Source organism: Hypanus sabinus, chromosome 11 (assembly GCF_030144855.1).
Source record: "Hypanus sabinus isolate sHypSab1 chromosome 11, sHypSab1.hap1, whole genome shotgun sequence".
NCBI classification, from domain to species: domain Eukaryota; kingdom Metazoa; phylum Chordata; class Chondrichthyes; order Myliobatiformes; family Dasyatidae; genus Hypanus; species Hypanus sabinus.
The window spans coordinates 111,780,948-111,796,728 of NC_082716.1; the positions used below are offsets into that span (position 1 = coordinate 111,780,948).

At 47.9% G+C, this 15,781-nt stretch overlaps 1 protein-coding gene across 4 annotated transcripts in view; it reads right to left on the reverse strand.

Annotated features, from left to right (window-relative positions):
• Positions 1 to 15,781, reverse strand: part of kptn (kaptin (actin binding protein)) — a 51,708-nt gene that overhangs the window by 26,433 nt on the left and 9,494 nt on the right. For all 4 annotated transcript variants that reach the window (XM_059985147.1, XM_059985148.1, XM_059985146.1 and 1 more), the window contains exons 3-9: positions 14,136 to 14,220; positions 12,353 to 12,407; positions 7,932 to 8,007; positions 6,549 to 6,622; positions 4,242 to 4,351; positions 3,761 to 3,865; positions 3,084 to 3,168 (exon numbers count right to left, since the gene is read on the reverse strand). In XM_059985147.1, the coding sequence (XP_059841130.1) occupies positions 3,084 to 3,168; positions 3,761 to 3,865; positions 4,242 to 4,351; positions 6,549 to 6,622; positions 7,932 to 8,007; positions 12,353 to 12,407; positions 14,136 to 14,220 (590 nt within the window). The remainder of the gene's footprint in view (positions 1 to 3,083; positions 3,169 to 3,760; positions 3,866 to 4,241; positions 4,352 to 6,548; positions 6,623 to 7,931; positions 8,008 to 12,352; positions 12,408 to 14,135; positions 14,221 to 15,781) is intronic.

Consider the following 15,781-nt stretch of genomic DNA (forward strand, 5'->3'; position numbering starts at 1 on the left):
CTCAGCAGGTCAGACAGTGTCTATGGTCAGAGTAACACACACACAAAATGCCGGAGGAACTCAGCAGGTCAGACAGTGTCTATGGTCAGAGTAACACACACAAAATGCTGGAGGAACTCAGCAGGTCAGACAGTGTCTATGGTCAGAGTAACACACACACAAAATGCCGGAGGAACTCAGCAGGTCAGACAGTGTCTATGGACAGAGTAACACACACAAAATGCTGGAGGAACTCAGCAGGACTGACAGTGTCTGTGGACAGAGTAACACACACAAAATGCTGGAGGAACTCAGCAGGTCAGACAGTGTCTATGGTCAGAATAACACACACAAAATGCTGGAGGAACTCAGCAGGTCAGTGTCTACGGTCAGAGTAACACGCACAAAATGCCGGAGGGACTCAGCAGGTCAGACAGTGTCTATGGTCAGAGTAACACGCACAAAATGCCGGAGGGACTCAGCAGGTCAGACAGTGTCTATGGTCAGAGTAACACACACAAAATGCTGGAGGAACTCAGCAGGTCAGACAGTGTCTATGATCAGAGTAACACACACAAAATGCTGGAGGAACTCAGCAGGTCAGACAGTGTCTATGGTCAGAGTAACACACACAAAATGCTGGAGGAACTCAGCAGGTCAGACAGTGTCTATGGTCAGAGTAACACACACAAAATGCTGGAGGAACTCAGCAGGTCAGACAGTGTCTACGGACAGAGTAACACACACAAAATGCTGGAGGAACTCAGCAGGTCAGACAGTGTCTATGGTCAGAGTAACACACACAAAATGCTGGAGGAACTCAGCAGGTCAGACAGTGTCTACGGACAGAGTAACACACACAAAATGCCGGAGGAACTCAGCAGGTCAGACAGTGTCTATGGACAGAGTAACACGCACAAAATGCCGGAGGGACTCAGCAGGTCAGACAGTGTCTATGGTCGGAGTAACACACACAAAATGCTGGAGGAACTCAGCAGGTCAGACAGTGTCTATGGACAGAGTAACACACACAAAATGCTGGAGGAACTCAGCAGGTCAGACAGTGTCTATGGACAGAGTAACACACACAAAATGCTGGAGGAACTCAGCAGGTCAGACAGTGTCTATGGACAGAGTAACACACACAAAATGCTGGAGGATCTCAGCAGGTCAGACAGTGTCTATGGACAGAGTAACACACACAAAATGCTGGAGGAACTCAGCAGGTCAGACAGTGTCTATGGTCAGAGTAACACGCACAAAATGCCGGAGGGACTCAGCAGGTCAGACAGTGTCTCTGGACAGAGTAACACACACAAAATGCCGGAGGAACTCAGCAGGTCAGACAGTGTCTCTGGACAGAGTAACACACACAAAATGCTGGAGGAACTCAGCAGGTCAGACAGTGTCTATGGTCGGAGTAACACACACAAAATGCTGGAGGAACTCAGCAGGTCAGACAGTGTCTATGGACAGAGTAACACACAGAAAATGCTGCAGGAACTCAGCAGGCCAGGCAGCATGTATGGAAGAGAGCACCCTGGACGTTTTGGGCTGAGACCATTCATCAGGTCTGGAGAAAATAACGTGAGGAGTAGATTTAAAAGGTGCGAGGAGAGGAAGGAGAAACATAAGGGTGACAGGTGAAACTGAGAGAGGAAGGGGTGAAGTAAAGAGCTGGGAAGTAAATTGGTGAAAGACATACATGGATAAGGTGGAACCTAATAAGCGACGACAGCAGTCCATGGAAGCAAGAAAAGGAGGGGGCAGCACCAGACAGAGGCAATGGGCAGGAAGGAGATAAGGTGAGAAAGGGAAAAGGGGATGGAGAATGGTGGGGAGGGGGGCATTACCGGAAGTTTGATCAATCACCGTTCATGCCATCAGGTTGGTGGCTACCCAGAATGAATATAAGGTGTTGTTCCCACGACCTGAGTGTGGCCTCTTCACGGCAGCAGAGGAGGCCATGGATGGATACATTGGAATGGGAATGGGAAGTGGAATTTAAATGGTTGGCCTCTGGGAGATCCCGCTTATTCTGGCGGACGGAGCACAGATGCTCGGCAAAGTGGTCTCCGATCTTACGTTGGATCTCAGCAATGCACAGGAGGCCACTCCGGGAGCACCAGGCACAGTACATGACCCCAGACTCACAGGCAAAGTGGTCTCCGAACTTACGTTGGATCTCAGCAATGCACAGGAGGCCACTCCGGGAGCACCAGGCACAGTACATGACCCCAGACTCACAGGCAAAGTGGTCTCCGAACTTACGTTGGATCTCAGCAATGCACAGGAGGCCACTCCGGGAGCACCAGGCACAGTACATGACCCCAACAGACTCACGGGCAAAGTGGTCTCCGAACTTACGTTGGATCTCAGCAATGCACAGGAGGCCACTCCGGGAGCACCAGGCACAGTACATGACCCCAGACTCACAGGCAAAGTGGTCTCCGAACTTACGTTGGATCTCAGCAATGCACAGGAGGCCACTCCGGGAGCACCAGACACAGTACATGACCCCAGACTCACAGGCAAAGTGGTCTCCGAACTTACGTTGGATCTCAGCAATGCACAGGAGGCCACTCCGGGAGCACCAGACACAGTACATGACCCCAGACTCACAGGCAAAGTGTTGCCTCACCTGGACAGATTGTTTGAGGCCATCAACGGTAGTGAGGGGGAGGTGTAAGGGCAGGTGTAGCCTGCTCTGTTTGCCAGGGTAAGTGCCAGGAGGGGGATCAGTGGGGAGGTACAGATGGACAGGGGAGCCATGTAGGGACCGATCCCTGCAAAAAGAATAAGCTGGGGGTGCAGTGGGGGAAGAGGGGAGTGAGGGAAACGTGCTTGCTGGTGGGATTCTGTTTGCGATTGCAGAAGTTACGGAGAATTATGCGCTGGATGTGGAGGTGGGTGGAGTGGTAGGAGGATGGGGTAAGCACAGAAGGTTGAAGGGGGACACGAATAGCACAAAAGGGCAATCCTCAAGCTGTGCTGAAATCCCAGGCTTTCTTAATGTTTGGGGAATACTCAGGGAGAACTTTCCATAAATTGACCCAAGACAGATTTAGGCTGCGACAAAAGTCCCAACTTCCTCGACAACTAACCTGTACACCACGGAGAGTTCAATTGTGGAGGTCACCAGCAAGTCGTAACTACCCAGACAGTCGTGGCCTTCAGCAGAGCAGATACCTGGATACGGAGGGAAAGCAGTTCAAGAAATTCCATATCTGAGGGGTGCAGAGGGACATGAGGGGGGCGGGGTGAGAGGTGGGGAGGCGAGGGGGTGGCAGATAGAGAGGGTGGGGGTTAGAGGGGGGAGGGAGAGAGGGGTTGGGAGAGGGGGGGAGGGAGAGGGGGAGAGGGAGGGGGAGAGGGAGGGGGGGAGAGGGAGGGGGGGAGAGGGAGGGGGGGAGGGAGAGGGGAGAGGGAGAGGGGGGAGAGGGAGAGGGGGGAGAGGGAGAGGGGGGAGGGAGAGGGGGGAGAGGGAGAGGGGGGAGAGGGAGGGGGGAGAGGGAGGGGGGAGAGGGAGGGGGGAGAGGGAGAGGGGGGAGAGGGAGAGGAGGGAGAGGGAGAGGGGGAGGGGGGAGAGGGGGAGGGAGAGAGGGGTAGGGTGAGGGGTAGAGAGCGAGGGGTTGGGAGAGAGGGGGAGGGAGAGGGGAAGGGAGAGAGGGGGAGGGAGGGGGGAGGGAGGGGGGAGGGAGAGAGGGGGAGGGAGAGAGGGGGAGGGAGAGAGGGGGAGGGAGAGAGGGGGAGGGTGAGGAGGAAGACACAGTCCACTCACCAACACTTGGGCTGTCTCTGCTGCTGGGATGGCCGTTGGGTAATGTGAAGAGCAACACTGTGGAGATCGGGCCATCCTGACCCACATCCCAACTCTGCAGGACAGCTGCTCAAAACCAGAGAGAACAGTGGTGAGTTACTGACAACGGACTGGGGTGCGGAGAGCAGGAGGTCAGGAGGTGGCAGACAGAGAGCAGGTTCAGAGGTTTGGTTGAAATATGGAGATGACTAAGTAGTTAACTGAATGAGTTCAGATGAGAGGAGCCAGTAAATTTCAGCTTCTGCACTTCTTAGCATCTTCAACATGGCAAAACAATCTATCCAATGGCTTTAGCAAAGGCAGACTAGATTAAAGAGTGAACGGTCAAGATGTTTTGGAAAGGAAATCCAGAACTGCAGAAGGTGTGACAAAGCTTCCCCCGGCACCGATGAGATTTAGAGAGATTGGTAAATTCTGAAACATGGAGTGGGATGGCTCTAACCTTTAGATTCCTGATCGACATGAGAAACCCTCACAAATCCATTCTGACAGCCAAAAGCAGTCAAACGCCTGGTGGAGTCCGGAATGTTGACAACATCGAGCCAGAGGACACTGTAACAATCAGATGCAGAGCTTAGTAACCAAGACACCAGTGAATGATTAGATTTCAGGAGAATGAGCCAGTCCTCATCAGAGAATCAGAGGTGGAGAGGGTCAGGAAATGGCGTTATCATTTCAGAGGACCAGCACGCAAGTGCAATTGTGAAGAAAGCACGGCAGTGCTTTTACTTCCTGAGGAGGCTGTGGAGATTTGACACCACATCTAAAACTCCAACAAATTTCTATACCGTCCGCCCTCCTTATCCGCGGGGGATTGGTTCCGGGACCCCTCGCGAACGTTCAAGTCCCTTATTCAACCTGTCTCAATATGGTGGACCTTAGGACCCAGCGGAACCCCAGACCGTATTTAACCTGTCTCAGTGCGGTGGACATTAGGACCCAGCGCCAGAGCCCTGAATGCGCAGTATGTCTGTTCATGAAAATAATCACTATCACGATTGAAAATAAAGTGGAAATAATAAAGCGATCGGAAAGAGGTGAAACGCCATCGTTCACTGGAAAGGTGTTAGGCTACAGTCAGTCAACGATTGGAACAATTTTAAAGGATAAAGTGAGAAAGGCCCTGCCCTGATGAAAGCTACAATTATTACTAAGCAACGCAGTGGTTTAATTATTGGGTTTTGGGTTTTTGATCCTCCACATCAACCCGGCATGGTGGAGAGCACGATCGGGAGCGATCTGTCCCGAGTCCCGAGAACTTCCGTTCCCCAGCCCGGCGCGGAGACATACGTTCTTAAGTGTTTTATATGCATAGAAAGGTGAAATATATACTATATACTAAGACAAACGTTTGACTAACTGATGCTAAATAATACCAGATGTACCTGTTCCGACTTACTGAGTAAGAGAACTTCTGATTTTTTTCGATCCTGATCCACGATAACCCACACATCCTCCCGTATACTTTAAATCATCTCTAGATTACTTATAATACAATGTAAATGCTATGTAAATAGTTGTTATACTGCATTGTTTAGGGAATAATGACAACAAAAAAAGTCTTTACATGCTTGAACAACAAGTGCTGGAAGAGCATTTCCGGGTTTCTGTGATTCGCGGTTGGTTGAATTCGCGCATGCGGAATCTGCGGATAAAGAGGGCCGACTGTACATGTGTAGTGGAGAGTATATTGACTGGCTGCATCACAGCCTGGTACAGAAACACCAATGCCCTTGAATGGAAAGTCCTAAAATAAGTCGTGGATATGGCCCAGTCCATCACGAGAAAAACCATCGGCACTATTGAGCACACTTACACAAAAAGCTGTCGCAGGAAAGCAGCATCCATTATCAGGGACCCCCCCCCCCCCCCCCCCACCGCAACACCCAGGACACGCTCTCTTCTTGCTGCAGCCATCAGGACTCAGGACTCACATCACGAAGTTCAGGAACAGCTACTACCCCTCAACCACAGGCTCTTGAACAAGAAGGGAAAACCACTCCCCCCATCACAGAAATGTTCCCACAACCTACTCTCAAGGCCTCTTCTCTTTTTCTCAATATTTATTTATTATTATTATTTCTTTCTCATTATACTTGCTGTCTTCTGGAAGCTGGCTGAACACCCTGGTTGGGCAGTCTTTCATTGATTCTGTTATGGTTGTAATTCTATAGATTTATTGAGTATTCCCACAAGAAAATGAATCCCAAGATTGCATATGGTGACAATAAGTACTTTGATAAAAAATTCACTTTGAACTTTGGAAATCTCTAGCTCTTAGAACCTAAGGCCATAAGACCCAAGAGCAGATTTAGGCCATTCGGCCCATCATGTCTGATTTATTAAACCTTTCATCCTTATTCATCTGCCTTCTCCCCATAACCTTTAATGCCCAGACTAATCAGGAACCTAGCAACTTCCACTTTAAGTACACCTAATGACTTGGCCCCCACAACCACCTAAGATTCAACACCTTCTGGCTAAAGAAATTCCTCCTCATCTCTGTTCTAAATGGACATCTGTTGATTCTGAGTCTGTGCCTTCTGGTCCTAGACTCTCCCACCATAGGAGCACTCTCTCCATGTCTACTCTATTGAGGCCTTTTCTTTGAGATATCGGCCTTGCAGAGTGGACAGAGAGCACCTCTAGTCGTGCAGGATTTCCCCTGGCAATGTGCTGGGCCAGCAGCCGAGGACTTTGTGTGAGGACACCCGTATAACAGCCCCGATCTGACGTGGTGAATTCTTACTGGCTGGGCACGTTGGTCAACTCTGGGAAGAAGAATTCTACTGGCTGCTCTTCAAACTGGTGCAGTGTCTCATTCTGTGGAAGGAGGAGAGAGAAACACTCACTTAAATTATTGACGGACACTCTGACCTGTGCTGTCACTCTTACACAACGTGGAACAGTACAGCACAGGAACAGGCCATTCGGCCCACAGTGTTGTGCTGAACCGGCTAAAGAGCAAATCAGAAACACCCAAACACTGATCCTTCCTCCCTACACCATGTCCATATCCCTCCATCTTCCTCACATCCATGTGTCTATCCAAACGTCTCTGAAAAGCCTCTAATGTATTTGCCTCTATCACCGTACCAGGCAGCACATTCCAGGCATCCACCACTCTCTGAGTAAAAAACTTACCCCTCACATCCCCCTTGAACCTACCCCCTCACCCTCAATGCATTCCCTACACCCTGTCCACACTATCCAAGCCTCTCATAATCTTGTAAAATCTATCAGAACACAATGCCAAGTTGAATTAAATCCCTTCTGCCAGCACGTGGTCAATATTGCTCCTTACCCTGCATATTCATGTGTTAGATTTATCTAACAGCCTTACTCTTCAGCACCACTGTTGTATCCAGGTGAAGGTTTCAGCCTGAAATGTCGACTGTTTATTCCCTTCCACAGATGCTGCCGAGTTCTTGCAGTGTTTGGTAGGTGTTACTACTGTATCCCGAGGAAGGGTCTGGCCAAGTCATTGACTGTCTATTCCTCTCCGGACCCGCTGAATTCCTCCCTTTAGTTTATTGTTGCTATTGTATTCTGATGAAGGGTCGCAGCTGGGTCGTTCACTGCTTATTCCGCTTCATCCAGAGTTCCTCCAGCATTTTGAGTAACTATTGTACCTCCTTCCACCAAGATGCAAATTTACTTGCCACGTGTACATCGAAACATACAGTGAAATGTGTCATTTGTGTTCGCAGCCCACACATCCCGTCACCACACACTCCAGCACCAACATCGTATTTCCACAAGGCTCAGCGGAACAACACGGACAAAAAAACAACAGCGAATGCTGGAGGAACTCAGCAGGTCAGTCAGCATCGAAGGAGAGGAACAAACTGTCGACGCTTCGGGCTGAGGCTCTCCCTTCATCAGGCCATTAACCTCAGGAAAGGCCTGAGGATTCAGGGTTGCAGACACCGCAATCCCTGGCAGCCTGTTCCAGGGACACACCACTCGCTGTGTATAAAAATCTCTGCCCCGTGCCACCCACATCCTCCAACTCACCTTAAATGCATGCCCTCTAGTATTGGTCATTACTTCCCTGGGAAAAAGATCATGTCTGTGCCTCTCTTCATTCGATAAACTTCTATCAGACGGAAGCCAGGAAGAAACTGCTTACCTCTTTATACAGGTGAATCTGGTGATCATGACCACTCAGCAGGAATACTGTCTCTCCCTGTCTCCCCTCTTTAACCCTTAATCATGAAAAACCAGAAGATGAGATCAGTACACATGGCAGTGCTACAATGCGCTTTAGCAATATTACGATCTTAAAATTGCTTGGGGTTTCCAGGGAGGGGTAGCACTTCTGGTGAAGGGGCTTGTCGTGTCCATCCTGGGACAGCTCACTCACCTTTGGGCCCCACCGGGCTTTCAGCTGTGGCTCCAAGTAGCTGTTTGCCTGCAACAGTGGCCACACCGCTTCAACAGGCGGGCTGAACCAGGGGAGGGTCCCCAGCAGGCCTCACCCACCCATGATACAGGCTCACCCCTGCCCCAGCATGTGACATCAACTGCAGTGAGGTCCAACGGCAAAGAAGCGGTTCTGTAATGCTCTGTGGAGAGCGACGGGCATGACAAGGCACAGAAGGTGTCATGGTCATACACTGCAACCAAGGAAGACTCGAGTTGTGACAAATACTCGTACACTGCACCTGGACTTCCAAGACAGAGAGAATGACTCTGCTCCGGTTCAACAGCCTTAAAAACTCTCCCACGCAGGTTTCAAACTCTCATCGCTGACCAATCAATCTTAAAAATCACACTGCACTCCTCTCATTTGATAAGCAGGGTGGGGATGAAATTGCTGTGGCTGTATACCTGTGTAGTAGGATGATAACTAAACTTTAACTTACTGCTTTGAACATGGAACATTTTATGTTTGAAGAGGAACCGAGGTGAGGCAGTGGGAATATGATGATTTATAATGCAGAAGCCTGAAGTATAATTCCTGATCTTTCCTGCCTTATTCCCAGAATACAGGCACTGCTGACAAGGCTGGGATTTATTACCATCACCAGGACCGTGGAGAAGGCAGTGACACATTGCCACTGTAAACCCCTGTAGTCTACATTTTCTGGTGGAGATGAGACACAAGAGAGACAGAAGATGCTGGAATCTGGAGCCACACGCAATCTACTAGAAGAACTCGGAAGTTCGAGCAGCATTCAGAGGGAGGGAGAAAGGATTAGACCTGATCCAGCTTTTGACCAGAAATATTGACTTTCCTTCCCCAATGCCCTACAGATGCTTCGTCAGGACAGAAGGGTCTCGGCCTGAAACGTTTACTGCTCCTTTCAACAGATGCTGCCCGACCTGCTGAGTTCCTCCAGCTTGTTTGTACTCTGACCTCAGTGGTTGGGAAGGTGTTGGTGTTGATCATTAAGGATGTGGTTTCAGGGTAATTGGAGGCAACATAGTCAGCATGTCTTCCTCAAGGGAAAATCTTGCCTGACAAATCTGTTAGAATTTTTTTAAGAAACAACAGGCAGGATAGATAAAGGAGATTTGGTTGATATTGTGTACTTGGGTTTTCAGAAGGTGAAACACATGAGGCTGCTTAACAAGTTAAGAGCCCATGGTATAACAGGGAAGTTACTAACATGGATAAAGCAGTGTCTGATTGGCAGTTGGCAAAGAGTGAGAATAAAGGGAGACTTCTCTGACTGGCTGCCAGTGACTTAGTGGTGTCTCATTCTTTTTATGTTATATGTCAATGACTTCAATGACAGAATTGATAGCACTGCTGCAAAGTTTGCAGATGATATGAAAGCAGGCGGAGGGACAGGTAGTTCTGAGTAAGTAGGAAGGCTACAGAAGGACTTAGACTAGGAGAATGGGCAGAGAAATGGGATATGGAATACTGTGTTGAGAAGTGTACGGTCATGCACTTCATTAGTAAAAAATAAAGGGTAGACTAGTCAAAAATTCAAACAAACCAGGAGCAAAGGGACTTGGGAGTCCCCATGCAGGATCCTATAAAGATTAATTTGCAGGTTGAGTCGGTGGTGAGGAAGGCAAATGCAACGTTAGCATTCATTTCAAGAGGACTAGAATATAAAAGCAAGAATGTACTGTTGAGGCTTCCCTTGGAGTATTGTGAGCAGTTTTGGGCTCTTTATCTTAGAAAGGACGTGATGACAATGAAGCTGGTTGAAAAAGATGTTCATGAAAATGTAGATTTGGTGAGGATGTTTCCTATAGTGGGGGAGTCTAGGACCAGAGGGCACAGATAGAGAGGATGCGGAGAGGATGTTTCCTGTAGAGGGGGAGTCTAGGACCAGAGGACACAGATAGAGAGGATGTTTCCTATAGTGGGGGAGTCTAGGACCAGAGGACACAGATAGAGTGGATGTGGAGAGGATGTTTCCTATAGTGGGGGAGACTAGGACCAGAGGACACAGATAGAGTGGATGTGGAGAGGATGTTTCCTATAGTGGGGGAGTCTAGGACCAGAGGACACAGGTAGAGTGGATGTGGAGAGGATGTTTCCTATAGTGGGGGAGTCTAGGACCAGAGGACACAGGTAGAGTGGATGTGGAGAGGATGTTTCCTATAGTGGGGGAGGCTAGGACCAGAGGACACAGATATAGAGTGGATGCGGAGAGGATGTTTCCTATAGTGGGGGAGTCTAGGACCAGAGGACACAGATAGAGTGGATGTGGAGAGGATGTTTCCTATAGTGGGGGAGTCTAGGACCAGAGGACACAGGTAGAGTGGATGTGGAGAGGATGTTTCCTATAGTGGGGGAGTCTAGGACCAGAGGACACAGATAGAGTGGATGTGGAGAGGATGTTTCCTATAGTGGGGGAGTCTAGGACCAGAGGACACAGATAGAGTGGATGCGGAGAGGATGTTTCCTATGGTGGGGGAGTCTAGGACCAGAGGACACAGGTAGAGTGGATGTGGAGAGGATGTTTCCTATAGTGGGGGAGTCTAGGACCAGAGGGCACAGATAGAGTGGATGTGGAGAGGATGTTTCCTATAGTGGGGGGAGTCTAGGACCAGAGGACAGAGCTTCAGAGTAGACTGGCATCCTTTTATAATGGAGCTGAGACAGAATTTCTCTAGCCAGGGAGTAGTGAACCAGTGGGATTCATCATCACAGGCCGCTGTGCAGGCCAACTCTTTGCATATACTTAAGGCAGAGGTTGATAGGTTCCTAACTATTCAGTGCATGAAGGGATACGGGGAGAAGGCTGGAGATTGGAGCTGAGAGGGAAAATTGATCAGCCGTGCTGAAATGGCAGAGCAGGCTCGCTGAGCTGAACAGCCTCATTCTGCTCTTATTGTCTTATGGACCTCTGGTTTGGATTTGACTCACAGGAAACAAAAACTGGGAAGACCATGGAAAAAATTTAGAATGATTTTATCAGGACTCAAGGGACTGACTTATAGGGAAAGGTTGGACAGGCTAGGATTTTTTTTCTTCGACCAGGGGTTCGGGTGAGTGAGTTGTGGGCATTGGAAGCATGACAACACCCGCAGCACATCCTCGAACTATAATGGGTAGTGACACAAAACAATGCATTTCAATGTTTCAATGTACATGTTACAAATAAAGTTCATCTATCTTCTTTCAAAAGAGCACTCTTTTTTAAATCTGCATTGGTGAATCAAACACTAGAGGGCATAGCTTTACGATGAGAGGGAAGAGAATTAACAGGAAGTTGAGAGGCAGCTTTTTTTAAAAAAAACAGAGGGTGGTATCTCTGTGAACTGAGCTTCCAGAGGAAGTGGTTGAGGTAGGTGCAAAAACAGCTCTTAAAAGACAGTGGGACGACGTGGATTGTTGTTCCTTTTTGCACCGTGTGTGGCGCATCAGGTGGCATTTTTTGCCATTTCCTTAGCATTTGTCTGTTTTCTTACGATGCCGAGTTGCAATCTCGACGCTCAAACCAGTACGATGGAAAGCGTGCAAGGAGCCAGCCGGATTTGAACCTGGGACCACTCGCTTCAAAGTCCGGTGCTAATGCAACTACACCACTGGCAGGCTGTACATGAATTGGAAAAAGTTAAAAGGTTATAGGCCAAATGGGACCAGCTTGAATGGGTCATCTGGGTCAGCAAGGACTAGTTGGGCCGAAGGGACTGTCTGGATGCTGTATATAAAGGGAAAGAATGGAAATTTACAGAATTAGTTTGAGACAGACACAGGACTACAGAGGACAGAATTGGAAAGCTAATGGATTGATTTAGGATTGTGGGACACTGGATGACTCATTCATCCGGAGAAAGGTAGGTGATTTCTTTTGATTAGTTTGGAATTCATTCAGGTTTATGTGGAGATAGTGGGAAAGTGGGATTGGTTTCCAGTTCATGCAGGATGGGGTTGCTGGGACTGAGGCTGATGTAGCCATGTGGCAAGAGAGCAGGATAGAAGGATTATTAGTGGATGGTAAGGCATTGGAGAGAGAGATGGTGTGGATTGGCTGGGTTAACGTTTGGGCATATTTCCCAACCCAAGGGGAGCCAGCGAGCAAGGAGGGAAGAAAGCCTCGGAGATAAACAGCATGAAATCGGTCAGCAAAGGACACTCACTCCACGTGGTAAAGCTGGAACGGTGTGAACTGCAGCTCCAGGTTCAGACAGCTTTCTGCAAACACAACAACATGGGTCAATGTCCCACTGAACAGGTCTAATAGCCATTCCCACACCAACATGTCTGTCCTTTGCCACTACGTGAATAACACTTCCTATTCTGTCTGGGTAGCCCCAACCAGATGGCATGAACATCAATTTCCTGAAATTCCAGTAACCACTCCCCTCTGTTTTCCCACATCCCTTCTTTGGTGTTTTTTTTCTCCCCCATTCTCACATCTTTCTCTTTTCATCCTCACCCTCCCCTACCCTTTCTCCCAGAGTCCACAGTCCTCTCCTATCAGATTCCTCCTTCTTCACCTCTTCCACCTATCACCTTCCAGCTTCTCCCTTCATCCCACCTACCTTCCCTCTCACCTGGTCTCACCTTCCACCTTGTACTCCTTCCCCAATTACCCCCATCTTCTTATATTGGCCTCTACTCGCTTCCTTTCCAGTCCTGATGAAGGGTCTCAGCCTGAAACATCGACTGAGCATTCTCCTCCATAGGTGCTGCCTGACCTACTGAGTTCCTCCAGCATTTTTTGTGTGCGTCAATGGAGACAGCCATCTCTTTCCCAACTATATGATCCCTTCTGCCACATTGCAGTGGACAACGCTCTTTGCCTCCAAGTCAGGAGGTCACAGGGTTGGATCTTTGGAGCACAAGTTCAGTGCCATCACTCCAGGTGCAATGGAGTCAGAGGCACTGCTGTTCGGGTAAGATGTTAATCCCAAGCCCTATTGGGAACAAATGCAGCATAAGGACTTAAGAAATAGGAACAGGAGTAAGGCATCTGGCCGGTTGAGCCTGGTCCGCCATTCAATAAGATCATGGCTGATCTAACCATGGACTCATCTCCACTACCTGCCTTTTCCCCATAACCCTTAATTCCCCTACAATGCAAAAATCTATCCAGCCTCACCTTAAACATACTGATGTAGCCTCCACTGCTTCATTGGGCAGTGAATTCCACAGGTTCACTACTCTCTGGGAAAAGCAGTTCCTCCTCATCTCTGTCTTAATCTACTTGCTCGAATCTTGAGGCTATGTTCCCTAGTTTTAGTCTCGCCTACCAGTGGAGACAACTTTCCTGTCTCTATCTTATCTATCCCTTTCATAATTTTGTTTCTACAAGATCTCCTCTCATTCTTCTGAATTCCAATGACTATAGTCCCAGGTGACTCAATCTCTCCTCATAGTCTAACCCCCTCATCTCTGGAATCAACCTGGTGAACCTCCTCTGCTCTGCCTCCAAAACCAACAATCATGAATGAGTTCAACAGAGTTGGAAATTACTGGTTTTTAAAAAATAATACTTTTTTATAAGATTCGTACATGTTTGACAAACTCATGTATTTTTTACACTCACCAGCAGAAAGTGGTATAGCAGCTAAACTAACGGTTTATCGCCTTTCTCATTTTTCACTGGCTAAGTGTTAGCACATTACCCACGCGATGATTTTAATAATGTAGCCTGCTCGCTAATTCATACTGATCTAAGAAATTTTCCTTATCTTATCTATAAAAGGGATGGAAGCACCATCTTTACTCTTTTGTCTATCCTCCCTTAGCATCATTTCTCAGCTTTTTATCTCACTTGCTTAGTATTTGTATGCTCTGAAATGTTGGAATTAAGACTACTCATCATTTCTCAATTTCAGAAGAACCCTAAGGATCAAAAAATAAACAGAGATCCGACAACAGTGACGACATAATAACCTTTTCACGTCATTTACTCACGTGCTATAGAGTCCAAGTTATACTCTGATCCTGGCTCATAGTCACAGTAAATGTTGAGAAACGGACTTGCCTTATCCCCAGAGTCCTGAAGAGAAACACACGGCAGTGTTAATTTATGCACAAGAAGCCAGGCCTTCCCTCAGACAGACTTCCAGAGGTCAACTGAAGATGGTTCCCACATTGCAACATCATCATCATTGCGTGCTGGGTGACTGTGGTCTTTCTGTGACCATGACTGTTCTTGGCAAATGTTGCCGAACACTCTCATCAGGCCAGGTGGAAACATTAAAAGACCAGATTAGCTCTAGTTGTCACATACAGCAAAATGCATCACTTCCATCAAATCAGCTCAGCAAGGGTCTGCGCTGGGCAGCCTGTAAGCATTGCCATGCTTGTGGTGCCAACACAGTACGTCCAGAATTCACCCATGCACTTTTGGAACATAGGAGGAAACCAGAGCATCATCATTGTGTGCCGTGTTGTCCAACATCGGCATCATGGTCTCATGACCACGACTGTTCTTGGCAAGTTGTTTGTTTGTGTTTTTTTTTACAGAAGTGGTTTGGAATTGCCTTCTTTTGGGACAATGTCTTTACAAAACGGGTGACCCCAGCCATTTTCAATACTTTCCAGAGATTTTCTGCCTGGCATCAGTGGTCGCATAACCAGGACTTGTGCTGCTCGTACGACAATTCACCACCTCCTCCACACATAGCTTCACATGACCCTGATCGGTGGGCTAAACACATTGTAACAGTGGCTAAAATTCAAAAGGACCCAAAATAAAACCATCGAATTCTGAAAACATTCATCAGGCCAGGGAGTATATCTAGAAAGATTAGATCTATTGGTCACATGTACATTGAAACATACAGTGAAATGCATCATTTCCATTGAATTGATTCACACCTCTGGCGCCAACTTAGCATGCCCACAATCACCAACCCTTACAAACCCATGCATCTTTGAAATGTGGGAGAAAACTGGAGCACCCGGAGGAAGCTCTCCTGGTCACAGAGGAGAATGTACAAACTCCTTACAGATGGTGGGAATATAACTGGCGCTGTAAAGTGTGACACAAGCAGCTACACTACATGCGCTCACTTTATTCAGCACTGTTATCGCTTTACCTTATTCTAGCTCAATGCACTGTGTAATGGACAGCATGCAAGACAAGCTTTTCACTGGATCTCAGTAAATGTGACAATAATAAACCAATTCCAATTCCAGAGTCCTTGCCTCACTTGGAATGACTGATTGATTCCCCTTGATGGTCCAAAAGGAAAAAGGACAATTTCATTTCCACTAACTGTAAGACTCTTTCTGGTGTCCTTAAACGAGAAGGGAAAGTACTATTGAAATACAAGCATGTCTTCGTTTCCCCTCTGGAATTGTTTGTTTTAGGGAATGAACGCTGCTTGAAAGAAGGTCCATGCTCTTCTTTAACATGGGATATTAAGTGGTCATTGAAGACAGCAAATGGGAAAAGGACAGAAGGGACTCTGCAGACCGATGTGCACAGAAGTCCAGACCGACACACACGAAGTGTTGGAAAAACTCAGCAGGTCAGGCAGCGACAATGGAGAGGAATGAACAGGCTTTCAAGGACTCTTCATCTCATCGTCTCAATATTTATTGCTTATTAA